At 50.7% G+C, this 15462-nt stretch overlaps 1 protein-coding gene across 3 annotated transcripts in view; it reads left to right on the top strand.

The window, feature by feature from the left end:
* Positions 1-15462, top strand: part of TMEM266 (transmembrane protein 266) — a 167898-nt gene that overhangs the window by 91514 nt on the left and 60922 nt on the right. For all 3 annotated transcript variants that reach the window (XM_089906944.1, XM_022580133.3, XM_089906945.1), the window contains 3 exons: positions 3206-3262; positions 4686-4824; positions 6682-6797. In XM_089906944.1, the coding sequence (XP_089763070.1) occupies positions 3206-3262; positions 4686-4824; positions 6682-6797 (312 nt within the window). The remainder of the gene's footprint in view (positions 1-3205; positions 3263-4685; positions 4825-6681; positions 6798-15462) is intronic.

Raw genomic sequence — 15462 nt, forward strand, 5'->3', positions numbered from 1 at the left:
CACATCCCTGCCGTTCTGTTGGATACTCCAGGGGAGTTTGTTAAAAAAAAAAAAAGGCGTATTTCTGGGCCCTGCACCCAGAGATCCTGACATCCTGGATCTTCATGAGAGCCCAGGAATCTCCATTTTAAACAAAATCCCCAGATGTTGCTAAAGCAGGGGGTCCTTGCCTGCACATTGAGACACACAGGCCAACAATGGGTTAGTCAGTCTGGATGAGACCTGTGCTGGGGGCCGTGACGCGGCAGGGCAGCATGGCCAGGTCCCTACCTCCACGGACAGCTAAGGATGCTGCAGGGGAAAAACCCCTGGGTGGAGTGTTTCAGAGCTGGGTTCTCATTCCACCTTTGACCCTGACTCAGAACAGCCAGTTCCAGGCCATTTCCCATCTACAGCAGGAGGCTGGCCCAGGAGCTGTTTCCCAAGCCATCTCCACAACTGCCTTTTGGCTGTTCTGTTTCCATGGGCTGGGCTAGGAAGGAACGTCTCCCTCACAGGGTGGGTCCCCTGTGGATGGGCCAGCAAGGAGGGAAGGCAAATAGGTGGCCAGTACTCCCGCTGTTCCACTTGCCTACCTGGTACCACCTTGACCCATAAGCCCATGCAACCTCCATCCCTTCCTAGAGCACAGAGGCCCCGCCGGTGCTGTCTGCTGTCTGCTCATCCCCTCTCTGGGGTTCCTGGCTGAGTTTCAGCCTGGCCAGCTCCCTTTCTCATACCCACACTGACTTTTTAGTAAATGCTGCTTTGTTTATAAAGCAGGATGATTCCTTTTAAATGAGGTAACCTAGAGGAGTCAAATTCATAGAGATGGAAAGTAGATGGTGGTTGCCAGGGGCTGTGGGAAGGGGGAGTTGATGGTTCATGGGCACAGAGTTTCAGTTTGGGGTGATGAAAAAGTTCTGGAGGTGGATGGTGGTGACGGTTACACAACACTGTGAATGTGCGTAATGCCGCAGTTCAGTTTTAGAAATGGTTAAAATGGTATAATTCATGTTTGTATATTTGACCACAATTTCCAAAGACGAAGCAGCAGCAGGGCGGGGAGAAGGGGGTGTCACATCCGGACCAGGCCCTGTTCCTCTCTGTGCTAGCCTGGACTTTTTGCCGTGGGAGCCCCAGAATTGGGATTTTGAGGTGGATGTGGCTGGTGTATCATTTCAGAGGAGACAAATACTGAGTTTCAAAGTCAGCACAGTTCGAGGGAGTGAACAGCAGCAAAAGAAACTAGGACAGTATCTGGCGTTCTTATGCAGCTTGGGCCCAAAAGTCAAACACCTCCGGGTCCAAAGGCCGACTCCCCTCCCAATGCCTGAGTGACCTTGGGCAGCTTCCTTAACCTCCCTGAGCTTCAGCTTCCCCTTCAGTAAAATGAGGATCATGTGTGAGGAGGGTTGGCCCAGGATCTGCAACCTACTGATATGTACCAGATGGCAAATGTTAGTCTCATAATGAATTGGAAGATTTGTATCTTCTAACTCATCTCTCTAGCAGAAGGGGAAACTGAGGCCCAGAGAGGTTATTTGACTTGCCCAAGGCCACACCGCCAGCCGATTACTGAGCTGTGACCTCAAGATATTGGACTCCAACCCAGATCTCTCTGCACCCACTCGAAGCTGTGGTGCAGTTAAGCGAGAGATTGGGAAGCCACGTGGAATGGGCATCAGGCTGCCACATGTCCCTGTGTGTTCTCAAACGTGGTGACAGAGCTGGCCGCCACCAGCATCCCTCCTTCTCATCTCTTCAGGATAGTCCTTTATGGGGAAGAGGTAAATTTTAGCAGCCAAGCCTTTTTGTGGCTTAAGTGTGGGTAGAGATCCCTAGGCTTTCTACAGCTTTGCCACATTCAGATGGCTGGCCTTGTACTATAGGCATGCGGGAGCAGGGACCTCACCTGGCGTGAATTACTGTGAACTTCTCATCTTGGTTCAAGGAAGGGCCTATGACAATTGTACCAGGGTCATATGAGACCAGCTTTTAAGTATCTTCTTTGGAGAAAGATGTACTCTTGGTGAGGAAACCGCCACAGAAGGCGGAGGCATTGGAGTGAGTTCCTGAGGGCTTTAAGGAATCAGACATGCATGCATTTGTTCATTCATTCCCAACCTGTAATGACTCAGTGTCACTCTATGCCAGGGATTAGGGGTAAAGGAGAGAAATCAGACGGTGTCTCTTGAGCCTGAGTTGGGGGATCAGGTAGATAGTCACCACAAAGTAAGATAAAGTCCAAGGGAGGGAGGGTGGTGATTGATGTTCCAAGGCCTATAGGAACACCCAGGAAAGAGGCACCGAGCCTGGGGAGGGTAGAAAAGCTTCATGGAGGTGACGTTTGAGCCGTGGCCAGAAGGAGAAGGCCTTTCCAGGAAGAGGAAGGGGAAAAGGCCCTGCTGGTTAGCACACAGGCCAAGATGCTATAACAAGAAAACCAAAAACACATGGACTTAATTAAACAAGGTGGGGTCGGCAGTTAAGGCTTACGTGGTGGCTTGGGGCTGGTGGGGGCCCAGCATGCTTGTTGCCAGCCCTCCCTAACTGAAGACACCTCCCCACCACACCTACACACCCACATTCTAGTCTTTGGGAAGAAGGAAATAGGAGGACGAGCCTAATCCCTTAAAGGTCGCAACCAGGAGGTGGTACACAGAGCTTCTCTCCTTATAAGCCATTGGCCAGAACTTGGTCACATGGCCACTACAGATGCAAGGAAGGCTGGGAAATGTAGTCTTTATCTGGGTGGCCATGCTGAAATTCCAATTATTGTATAAGGAGAGAAGAGAGATTGGGGGTGGGGGGAAGTCAATGCGGGAGTCAAAGCCACATGCAAAGACAAGGCAAAGGAGAAAGAGCTTGCATATTTGTTGATTTGCAAGTGGTTTGTGACATGACAGGAGTGCAACAGATGACTGGAGAAGGAGGCAGGGTCCTGCGTATCATTCCAAGGATTCAGAGTGTATGTGTATGTAATGGGAGCATTGAAGGTGCTTAGCCAGGGGCTGGCACAGGCGGTGACGCAGACCTGAGCTAGGGCACTCAAAGCGGGGGTGGAGAGAGCACGTGGGCTGAGAAACACTTAGGGGGTGGTGAAGACTTCTCCCATTATTGAACAGGAAGCAGAGCCCTTGATTCCGAGCTCTGGAATCCTCTCCGCCGGGAGGAGGGGGGAGGGAGAACAATAACCATAACCTCTTTTCTCACTTCCTCTCAGACTGTTCTTCGGATAGTGGTGCTCGGGATCTGGGATTACATTGAAAACAAAATAGAGGTAAAGACCAATGTCCATCTGTACCCCCCAAGCCAGCCATCCTGGAAGCCAGGAAATGTCACTGTCCCATCCATCCCAGGGTGGGAGACATCAACAAAGGCCATCTCCTTCCCACACTGGACACAGGAGTCTGTTCAGCTGTGCCTTTGGGTGGGTGGGGAGGGGGGTGAACTGAGAAAGTTTCCAGCAAAGGAATGGTCTAAAAAATCTCCTTGACTTTCTGCAAAATTTTTAAAGTTATTCTTTTTTTTTTTTTAACATCTTTATTGGAGTATAATTGCTTTACAACGGTGTGTTAGTTTCTGCTGTATAACAAAGTGAATCAGCTACACATATACATATATCCCCATATCCCCTCCTTCTTGTGTCTCCCTCCCACCCTCCCTATCCCACCCCTCTAGGTGGTCACGAACCACGGAGCTGATCTCCCTGTGCCATGCGGCTGCTTTCCACTAGCTATCAGTTTTACATTTGGTGGTGTCTATATGTCCATGCCATAAAAAGTTATTCTTGAATCATTTTGGAAAGCTTTTGAAATGTGTTTTAAAACAAATCCACTCTAAAATGGCCCCATGATCAGAGAGCTGAGTGGGGGAACCATAAAAGTGTTTCTCAGCCTGGGTTTCTGCAGAGCAAACCGGTTGCTTTGTTTTGTATAAAAGCAGGTGGCGTGTGGTGGGTGGAGATGAGGTGCGGGAGAGGCTGGCTGACCCCCAGAGTTTGGTGTGCACAGGACAAGGCAAGGCTGTCAGTGTCTGCTGCCCACTCCTTCCTCACCACCCCATTCCCCACCACACACCCTTTTTAGCCTCTTTGGGCCAAATGCTGGGAGCAGACATAGGGGCCTGGCCTGTGGAAGTCTCAGACCAGGCCAGGCTGGAACAGGCAGATGGAAGGTCAAGGCCCAGAGCTGAAGCACAGGCTGGGTCCCCTTCTCTCCGAGCTTTGCCTCCGCGCAGGGTTAGAGACTCAGCACCAGCACCAGATGCAGATGAGACGTGGGCTCTAGGCCGTTGCTTCCCAGGGGGAAGGGGCCTGCCTTCAGCCTCCACTGCCAGTGAGGGATTCAGTGAGGCCAGCACAGGAAACCTGCGACACGGGATGCAAGCCCCATCCCGAGAAGGGACAAGATGCTGGAGACATATGCTTGCAAAAGAAGCTTGGAACAGCCCGAGGCCGTCTGAACCAAGGCTGGCGATGGGCTGAGGTCACTTGGAGGAGAGAGAGTGCTCAGGGGCACGTCTGGGGTGGGAGGTCCCTAAAGACTAAGGAGGGTCACGAGAGGCAGCCAGGGATGGGGGTGAACTTCTGGGGGGGGTGCAGGGGATCACTGGCCAGCACCCCTGCTTTGCCTGACCTGGTCTCTGGTCCCAGGACATTCAGGAAGTTGGCCCAGGGCACTGAAATCCACCTCCTCTCACAGGTGTTTGATGGGGCTGTGATCATCCTGTCCTTGGCCCCGATGGTGGCGTCCACTGTGGCTAATGGGCCCAGGAGCCCCTGGGATGCCATCAGCCTCATCGTCATGCTCCGGATCTGGCGGGTGAAGAGGGTCATTGATGGTGAGTGGCCCGAAAGGGGTGAGTTCGAGGCAGGAAGGATGGTCTCTGGGGTCTCTCATCCCCTTATCGGGGTACCCTCTCCCTGGTCCCCAGCCCCATGTCCCATCCTGTGAACACTGTGGGGTTTGACATCTTGCCAGGGAGCCCCTAATCCAGAGTCCTCATCAAACTGAGATGTGATCAGGTCCAGCTTTGTAAGGCCCACACAGGAAAGGCACTGGGAGATCATCTAGTCCATTCCTCTCATTTCACAGATGGGGAAACTGAAGCCAAGAGGGATGAGGGTCACACAGGAAACCAGCTCTGAGTCAGCAGTGAAGCCCAGGACCCCTGAAGCTGTGAACAGCTGTGAAGCTGTTCAGCTTCCCCCATCTGCACAAGCTCTGCTCTTGGCTCTGTCCCTGAGGGGCTGCCACTGGCTGGGAGCTCATGGGGCCCCGTAATCCAGAGTCCAGGCTCTCTCTCTGGGTCTCAATATATGTCTTTTATAAGTAGGATCCACTGTGAGTAACAGAGACTCAGAATAGCAGTGACTAAGACAAAACAGAAGCTTATTTCTCCCACATGAAAGCCTGAGCCAGTAAGGTAGGCAGTCCAGGGCCAATAAGGAGCTTCTGAAGTCATGATTCCAGGTTCCTCTTGTATTGTTGCTTTGCTGCGCATGGCCTGCTTTCCAAAGTCACCCTCATGGTTCAAGATGGCTGCTTCAGTGCCTGCCATCACATCCTCATTTCGGCCAATAGGAAAAAGGAAGGGAGGAAGAAGATAAAGAAGCAAAAGGAAAGCCCCAGCTGCCTTTTCTTTTTACACATCTTTATTGAGATATAGTTCACACACCGTAAAACACACATTTAAAGTACACAATTGAATGATTTTTAGTATATTCATAGAATTGTGCAAACATCACCAAAATCTAAGTTTGGAGCATTTTTATCACTTCAAAAAGAAACCCATACCCATTAATTAGCAGTCACTCCCCATTCCCCTCCAGCCTTAAGCAACCACTAATCTACTTTCTGTCTGAATAGATTTACCTCTTCTGGACATTTCATATAAGTGGAATCATTTATGTGGTCCGTTGTGTTTGGCATCTTTCACTTAACAGAATGTTTTCAAGGCTGATCCACGTTGTAGTATGCATCAGTACTTTATTCCTTTTTATTGTCAAATAGTATTCTATTGTATAGATATACCACATTTTATTTATCCATTTGTCAGTTGATGGACATTTAGTCTGTTTCCACTTTGGGCTGCTGTGGACACTCATGTACAAGTTTTTGTATGGACATATGTTTTCATTTCTCTTAGATTCCTGGGTATGGAATTACTGGGGCCATATGGTCACTCCTTGTTGAATATTTTGAAGAACTCCTGTTTTCCAGAGCAGCTGCCCTATTTTACATTCCCACCAGCAATGTGGGAGGGTTCTAATATTTCCACTTCCTCCTCAACTCCAGGTGCCTTTTAAGGAAGGCTTCTGGAAGCCGCTGCACAACACCTGCACTTGCATCCTGTCGTCCAGGATGTAGTCTCATGGCTTCTCACAGCTGCAAAGGAGACTGGAAAATATAGTCCTCATACCAGGCAGCTGTGCACACAGCCAAAATTAAGGGTTCTTCTATCACTATGGAAAAGGAAAAAAAAAAACAACGATATCTTAGTCGTGATGGGTTAGGGTTCTAGCCCTCTTATAGTTTCTGGGTGCTGTTGGGTACCTGACACCACCGCCCCCGCCCCAGTTCTTCCAGGAACCACACCTGGGCCTGAGCCTGCTGCTGGCTGGATGCTGGGACCAGCCCCTCCCCCACCAAGCCCTGCCGCTGCCAAGCTGTTCACGGGGCTGTCTCTGTTTTCCAGCCTACGTCCTGCCTGTGAAGGTGGAGATGGAGATGGTCATCCAGCAGTACGAGAAGGCCAAGGTCATCCAGGACGAGCAGCTGGAGAGACTGACGCAGATCTGTCAGGAGCAAGGGGTAACACGTGGCCACTCTCAGTTCTGCCCAGTTCCGTCCAGGGCTGAGGACCCTAGTGGTTTCTAAAGTCCCCTAGGGTGCCAGAGCTGCAGGTGCCCTGCGGTCAGCGACCTCCTCCAGCCCCTTCACAGACACATGGGAACCTGAGGCCCAGAGTGGGGAGACGCATCTCTAAGGTCACTCATGCCCAGCCCAGCCCAGCCAGGCCCGGACTCCGCCCTGGCTCTGAGGCCAGGCTTCTTTTCATCTCTCCGTGGTGACCAGTCAGCTCTCCAACCTGAACCGGCTGAGTCATCCCCTCAGTTATCAGGGTCTTCTGGGCACGGCGGTTCATGAAGCAGGGGTCGGATTCTGTGTACAGAGGTTGCTGGGCACCGCTGTGGGCCAGTTGCCACCCAGGACCCCCAGACACACTAGAGAGGCTTCAGCAGCGCCCTCTGCCCTCTAGGAACCCTGGCAAAGACTCAGAGACAGGGACGGGCCCTCCAAGGCTGTGCTGGGCAGAGCCAGGGGGACGGGCAACCGGGGCTCGGAGAGGGTCTGTCTGGGAATCCAGAGGCTTCTCTCAAGGTCCAGCCCCCCAATCCTCTGCTCCCTCCCCCCGGACTTCAACCAAGTCACACACTTCTTTGCCCTCAGTTCTTTCCTCCCTAAGATGAGGGGACCGCTCCCATGTGAGTGGGACAGACAGCCCCTTCTATAGGAGTTTAGGGGAGGGGACTGGGGTGCTCAGGAGGTCGGAGGACAGCAGGGCCCTGCAGCAAGGCTGCAAAGCGCTGTAGAAACATAGCCTCAAGTGCAGGGAATGTTCTAGTACCAGCCGTGCAGGGTGGGAATGCCACAGAGCGACTAGCTCGCAAGGTGGTGGGAACGTGTGTGGGAGGATGGGCCCCAGCCCCGAAGCCCTCGCTGTCAGCCTCCAGGGGTCATGGGAACTCACTGCCGCGGGCCATGCTCGTTCGCACCCGGAGCTGCTTCTCCCTCTAAACTGGATGCTCCCCTAGGGCGGGCTTCGTCCAACTCGTGTTTGTCCCCAGCCCAGCACCCCATACGTGTGGGTCTCCTGGCTCCCCAGCCCCAGGCTCTCGTGGCTGGAGGAGGCGCTGGAGCGGGTGGGGAGTGTGTGGAATTACCCCACAGGAACACGCAGGCCACGTCTTCCAAGTCATCCCCTTGGAATGTCTGTCCGGGAACATTTATCTCTTTATCTACTTGGGGAATACCACGGCCTTTCACTTCAGCACAAAACGCTTATGAGTGACAGGAGGGGCCATCAGGGGACACAGTCCCCAGGGGCACATTGTCCATGGGGTCCCGGGAGTGGGGCCGTCTACACGGAGTGCTAGGCTGGGGAGAAGAATGATGCTCCAGTCCCGAAGCAGTTGGCATCAGCTTCGTGCTTACCCGTGCGTCTGGTCAGCCAGGAGTGTGCACAGGACAGGCCCCTGCCCTCAGGAGGCTCTGGGTGACTCGGGGCATTTAGCAGGCCCACGATAGACAGCAGCAGTCCCGTGTAATGCATGCTTCAGCAAGGACACGTCGGGGGCTCTGGGGGCGGTGGGGTGGACGGGTTTCCAGAGGCGCTGACATTGAGCCATGGACCCCTGGAGAAGGGCGCCAGGTAGAGGGGACAGGTGAGACACGAGAGTGGGCATTGTGCTGGGGGAATCAAGGCTGTTCAGGGTGTGAGCAGAGGCGGGGAGTGCGGGGATTTGGAGGCAGGCTTGGGGAGGGCTGCAGGGCTGACCAGGGAGTTTGGGCTTCATCTAGTTGTGAGGGAAGAAGCCTGGAGTGTTAGAAGCAGGGCCGGGGGGATTTGCTCAGATTTGAGTTTTTGGTGCATCTTTCTGGAAGCCTTTGAAGGACGGATGGGAGAGGCAGGAGTGGAGACGGGAAGCCCGGTAGAGGTGGTAGAACCACCAAGGGGAATGTGGCCTGGGCTTGGGGCAGAGGGAGGTGGAGGGGTCAGGGAGAGGACAGCTCAAGTGTCGTCTAGGACCCGGCCAGAGCGTGGTCAGGCAGCTCTCAGTCTGCTGTCTAATAGGAAAATGAATGCTCTGCTTCGTTGCATTTGGCCACGTGAAAGACACAGACACAGCGCCGCATCTGCCCTCCATAAATGCATGGCCACGTTAACAGCCCACGTGCTGCGTGGCTGATGGCAGGCCACCCCTCCTGGTTTCCACTGTGACCCCGTCCTGAGCCCCCTGGGACCCCACCTTCCTGCCGTCCCGGTTCACGTCACCCTCTATATGTGGCCTCCTTCCCAGGGATCTGGGCCAGAGGGAGACTCCCTTGGATTCTGCACAGGAAAGAGCCAATAAATAAAGACAGATTCCCTCTACGTAGTGACATCTGGAAAAGAGATAAACAGAAACAAACCATTTTAATTTAAAAAACACCTGAAGCCTGTCATCTTAGTTAAGACAGCAAAAAAGGGCCAGATGGCAGGCTGCCAGGGAGGGGGGAGGGGCTGGCCAGAGCCACACGCTGGGTCACTGGGTTCAGCAGAGAAACCACGAACGCTGCTCTCCCAGAGCCGTGCCCGCTCCACAGGGTGGAGCAAATAGACACCTCATTTTCAGCTGGATTTTAAGACCAGGCTTGGGACTTGACTGAGCAAAAAATGCCCTTAAAGAAATGTGAATGCTGGCTCGTGGAATGCCAGGGATGGCTAGGCCCTTTGAGAGAATAGTGCCTGGAATGGTTAGGATGTTAGGGACAGACCTGAGTGCAAAGCCAGCTTGGCTACTTGTGGCTTTGGGCACCAAGGGGACCTCTGTGGACCTTGGTTTTCCTAATCTGAAAAATGGGGATAATAATACAATCCTTGAAGGATGGCTGTGTGATTGCTTAGCCTAAAGCCTGGCACGTGATAAATGGTGACTCTATGGGAACTAACCACCCATTTCTCCACGTACACCCATTTTACAGATAAGAAAATTGAGAAGTGGTGACTTGCCCAAGAGCACAGAGCTAAGAGAGGGCTTTTAGAGCCAGGAGTAGATCCAGGCGTCCTATCTGTGAAGGGTGCTCTTCCCCAGCCCACCTTGCTAAGGATCATGTTCTATGACATTTTTATACCCATGTCACTTCTCAGGGCTCGGTGAAAACATTGATTAGACTGTGCACCAGGGTGTCTTTAAACCACTGCCTGAGGACAACTCTTCTCTTGCAGGCACAAACCTGGCTGCCCTCAGCTCTCTCAATAGCATTTCCAAAGAGTCTCTTGCTGCTGCCCTCACTCCCACCTCCCCCAACCCCATTCCAGGTCATTCTGTTCATCTTTGTCACAAACTCATGCGCTCTCTCTCTCTCTGCCAGCAGGAATTCTTAGGGCTTAATGAAGCAATTTCCAAACTGAATTTGTATATGCTACCTAAGAAATTGAAATTTACCCAAAATTACAATGAAGTGTGTAGAATCTCAGTTTAAACAAAACACTCACTTTGCGTTCACCTTGCTCTCTGCCTGGCATGTATTTGTAAAACTGTTTGCCAACACTTCACTCATCTTAGCTCTTTTTAAAAATAAACTTTATTTTTTAGAACAGTTTTAGATTTATAGGAAAATTGTGATGATAGCACAGAGTTCCCATATACCCTGTACCCCTTTCCCCCATTATTAACATCTTACATTAGTATCATACATTTGTTACAATTAATGAACCAATATTGATATGTTATTATCAAGGCCCACATATTGTTCAGATTTCCTTAGTTTTTATCGAATGTCCTTGATCTGTTCCAGGATCCCATCCAGAACACCACATGACATTGAGTCATCATGTCTCCTTGGGCTCCTCTTGGCTATAAAAGTTCCTCAGACTTGCCTTGTTTGTGATGGCCTTGACAGTTTCGAGGAGTTCTGGTCAGGTATTTTATAGGATGTCTCTCTGTTGGGATTTGACTGATGCTTTTCTCGTGATTAGATTGGAGTTCTGGGTTTTGGGGAGGGAGACAGAGGTCCCGTGCCATTCTCATCCCATCATATCAAAGGTACATACTGTCACTATGACATCACCGTGGATGTTGACGCTGACGTAGTGTTTGTCAGGTCTCTCCGCTGTAAAGTGACTCTTTTTAAATTCATCTTAGCTTTTTTAGAAAGCTTAAATTGCTTCTTACTGTGACCCTGTGGAGACTCTTGGGTGACATGCTTTGCCAGCTTCTTGCATGAATATCTTGCACATTTTATCTTCTGTGCCACATGGCATCTCATTCTTACCACAGGCCACGCCCAAGGTGCCCCAGAACTCCCTTGTGTTATAGATGAGGGGCCCCTGGATTTGGCAGTTGGAGGAATCTGAGGCCAGTTAGGAGATTAGGATGGAACAGGGGTCTCTTACAGCTCATTCTAATCCTTTCCTCCCCCCGGATCACACTGGCCTTCTGGTCTTCACAGGGAGACAGGATTCAGTACTTCCCTCGTTCCCTCATCTCTCCTGACTACTGGCTCACCTCATCCTTAGCAGACTCCTACTGGAAAGAGGAGCCCAGAGGGGCCAGGGTTGGGGCGGGGGGAGGGAGGGGGACACTGTTGGTCAGTCTCACCTTTCCCAAGCCCTGGCTGACCTTCTGCAGCCTTCTTCCAGATGGCTCATTTCTGTGGTGGAAGCAGGTCGCCTCAGACCCCTGCATTCAACAGTCCTTCGACTGGAAGGCCCTTTCACTTTTATTTTGCTCTGTATTTGGATTTTGTTCTCTGCCCGTCCAGCCAGAATTTTCTTAGGCACTCATCTCTCTGGTACACAGATGGATTCCAGAGGTGGGGTGCTAGTTCCTGCCCTTCAGAGAGATGGTGTGAACTTTTTGTCTCTTTCTTTGTACTGACTGCTTCAGAAATCAAAGCTATTTTAGATGCAGTGGTTAAATCAATGCAGTGATATATTCTTCCAACTTGTTTTAAGAAACCACTTCTGAGGTTTTAGTACATCCCTGCCCAGGACCTTGCTCTGATTCCAAAACATATTCTGAAGTCCCCATTGTACTTGCTCTTTGCTCTATAAGCCTTGCAACAACTTTTGGTCCAAAATAATATGATCCAACTCAGCTCATGGTCGAAGTTTGTTTCTCTTCCCTGCTGGGCCCTGTGGGACCAGTTAAGTTCTTCTTCCTCAGCACCATCCACCCTGAGACCACTGGCAAAAGACCCAGGGAGATGGGGCTCAGTCTAGGGTGACTTGAGGCCCAGCAAGGAGGCCAGTGGAACTCTGTGAGCCCCTTAGGTCAGCCTTAGACCTGGGGCAGGCGGTGGTCTCTGAAAGAAGAGTTCTGTGCGGGGGCAGCTGGGAGGGTGGAGAGCATCCTCTTACCGTGGGAATCAGCAAGTGGGATTCTAACCTCAGCTCCACCAATAACCCTCTTAACCCCTGGACCTCAGGATCCTCATTGGAAAAATGGAGGAAACAAGGCTTATGTCACAAGGATGCTGTGAATATCAGATTAATTCAAGTAATATATAAAGTCTGGCCCACTGGAGTCTCTCAGTAAATGTTAAAAAAGAGAGAGAACAAAAATAATACTAAATCATTTATATAATGGTGACCATTTACAAATGTGCTGCCACGTGTTTTAGCTCATTTTGACTTTGATGGTCAAAGTTGGCAGGCTGGGTATTATTAATCCTTTTATAGATGGAAAGGCTGAGTCTGCGAGAGGCTGCTGCCTGCCCAGTGTCTCACTGTTTGTCATGGAAGGAAGGGCTGGGGTGGAACTCAGAGTTCAGTGTCCATTTTCCTCCACCAGAAATAGGGCATCCGTACAAGTCACTGTTAGAATGAGTAACACAAGCTGCTCCATTAAACAAATCCAGACATCTCAGTGGCCGAACACAAGAGGAGCGTGTTTGTCACCCACACCGCAGCCCAATGCAATTACTTTGGGGAGGGGGTTAAGGGACACTGTTCCACACAGTCACTCTGGCCTCCAGGCTCTTCCCGTGTCATGGCTCCTTCTTATTCTAAGTGTTTGGAGTTTTCTCCCTTCAGCCAGGGGATGAAGAAAGGGAGGGTAGAGAATTGTGCACAGATGTTTACTGGCTGGGCCTGAAAGCGGTGACATTGTTTCTGCCCCCATTTCGTGGGAGGACTCAGTTACACGGTCACACCTGAGGCACCAGATGCTGACAAAAGTAGTCTGAGTGCCCAAGGAGAAAACAGTCACCTGCACAGTCACCTAATAGGCTCACGATGTTTCTACCTCCATTCCCCGCTTCCCACTAGCAGGAGGTACCATCACAATGATTAATCCTTCCTGGATGATGCAAGTCTCCCTGGCCTGTTTCCTGAAGAAACAGGACGATAACCTGGACCCTAAGCGATAGGCATTCCCGCTGGAGGCAGGTGGGGGGCGGTGTCCACTCCACTGTCCTTCGAGGGCCAGCAGCCCCTTCAGCAGGTCACGAGCAGCAGGAAAGGGGTTCTATCCTGGCTCTGGGGGTGTCGCTAGATGCTGACTTGTTCCAGAGAGCCCCCTCTTTTCTTGCAGAGGCCACAAGCCCCCAGCTCAGCACAATAGTCTTTGTTACCCGGATTATTCAAGATCCGCACTGTGGGAAGTGAATTTTTTTTTTTTAAACATGGGCAGTGATTTGTAAAACAGCCGATAGCTTTAATGACAAGCCTATTTAGCTGATAAAATTAGCCATCAGAGGAATAATTTATGTTATCCTTTTGCCATAATTTAAATTTATGGCCAACTACCAGTCATCTTCACAGTGGATGGAAAGGGGCCAAGGTCGAATTCAGCTTCACCCTGCTCCTAAATCATTAGTTTGCAACTGTCTCCTGAGTTTTATTGTTACCAACAATGGCGAAACTAATGGAAATAAACATTGGATGCCATCCCAATAGCAGATGGGTTTGAAGGCAGGGCAGTCTGTGCAGACAGCGCTAATAGGATGGAAGAAAATTATTGCTATTGCATTAGATACCATCGAGCTTCTGGCCAAAGTGTGCATCGATCAGGCCAAGGCCCTGTCAGTTGTACTTCACAAACCAGACCATTAAAGGCAGAGATGGGCTGGGTGTGCCCGCCCCGCCGCCCCCCCCCCCCGCCCCCACCGGGGTCTGGCCCCGCCTGGGCATGCATTAAAAGCCCAGCCCAATGGAAGGGGCCTGACTCACTCCAGTAATGCACGCTGAGGGCTTCCCTGTGGATCCCAGCAGATCTGGTCAGGTTATCTGATTAGAAATACTTAGCTAATAATGTGCATTAAGAAGGGCTGTGACTGTACTTTCCTTCTTCCCAAGTCATAGGATGGTCTTTTTTTCCCCACTGGACCAGTTTGTCAGTGGAAAATTTGCTTCATTTTATCCTCAAAACCACCATGCACTTTCTGTCCCAGAGGCCCAGGCTCACGTGAACCTGGAGAGCCTCAGCGCTATGGGTGTTTCTCCTTATCTGTGTTTAGCAGTTTGACTATAGGGTTTCTAGGTGTGGGATTTTTGTATTTATCCTCCTTAGGGTTCGGATTTGTGGGTTGGTGTTTTCATTAGATTTGCAAAGTTTTTGGCCATCATTTATTTATTGCTTCTGTCCCATCCTATCAGTCTCCTTCTGGAGCTCTAATTACATATGTTAGACCTTCTGATCATGCCTCACTTTTTCCTTATACCCTATTTTGTTCCCCCATTCTCTCTCTTTTTTCTTTTTCTGGCTGTAACTTTTTTTTTTTAATAAATTTATTAATTTATTTTTACTTTTGGCTGTGTTGGGTTTTCGTTGCTGTGCATGGGCTTTCTCTAGTTGCGGTGAGCTGGGGCTACTCTTCGTTGCGCTGTGCGGGCTTCTCATCGCAGTGGCTTCTCTTGTTGCAGAGCACGGGCTCTAGGTGCACGGGCTCTAGAGCGCAGGCTCAGTAGTTGTGGCGCACAGGCTTAGTTGCTCCTCAGCATGTGGGATATTCCCGGACCAGGGATCGATCCCGTGTCCTTGGCATTGGCAGGCAGATTCTTAACCACTGCACCACCAGGGAAATCCCTGGCTGTAACTTTTAGTATTTTTCTATAGACCTATCCTCAAGTTCAACATCCCTGTCTTCTACTGTGTCCAGTCTGCTGTTAAACCCATCCAACTGAGTGCTCAATTTCAAATATTGTATATTAAGGTCCTAAAAGTTTCATTTGATTCTTTTTCTAGGTTCTATTTCTCCACTGAAATGCTACAACTATTTTGTCCATCTTTTCCCACACTTTTCTCTAACTGCTTTATGATTTGATAATCGATCCCTTTTTCCTGCTTGTTTGCATGAATAGTAATTCTTATTGTACGCTACACATTGTTGATGCATTTTAGAGGCTCTGGGTTATGTTATCTTTCTCTAAAGAGTTGGCTGTCTGACAGTGAGGCATTTCCGTAGGAGCAGGGGATGGCCCTGAAGACAGCACCAAGAATTAACTGGCCCTTGCAGTTTGTTCCCTCCCAGTTAGAGTCCCAGAGCTTGTTATAGACCAGAATTCAGCTGCTCCGTTAGCCTTACTGAACACACAGTGAAACTGAGGCCCAAAGAGGAAAGGAGACTTACCAAAGTCAGAGTGAGGGCGGGGTGATGGGCCGAGAGTTGAGGCTCCTCCTCCAGCCCTGGCTTTTTCCCCACATGGGGGCCCTCCTGCTCTTTCCTGGCCCCCGTTACCATCAAGCTCCCCCATATTCTGTTTGAGCTG

Source organism: Delphinapterus leucas, chromosome 2 (assembly GCF_059928025.1).
Source record: "Delphinapterus leucas isolate spDelLeu-1000000601 "Yukka" chromosome 2, BTC_Dleu_Yukka2, whole genome shotgun sequence".
Lineage (NCBI taxonomy): Eukaryota > Metazoa > Chordata > Mammalia > Artiodactyla > Monodontidae > Delphinapterus > Delphinapterus leucas.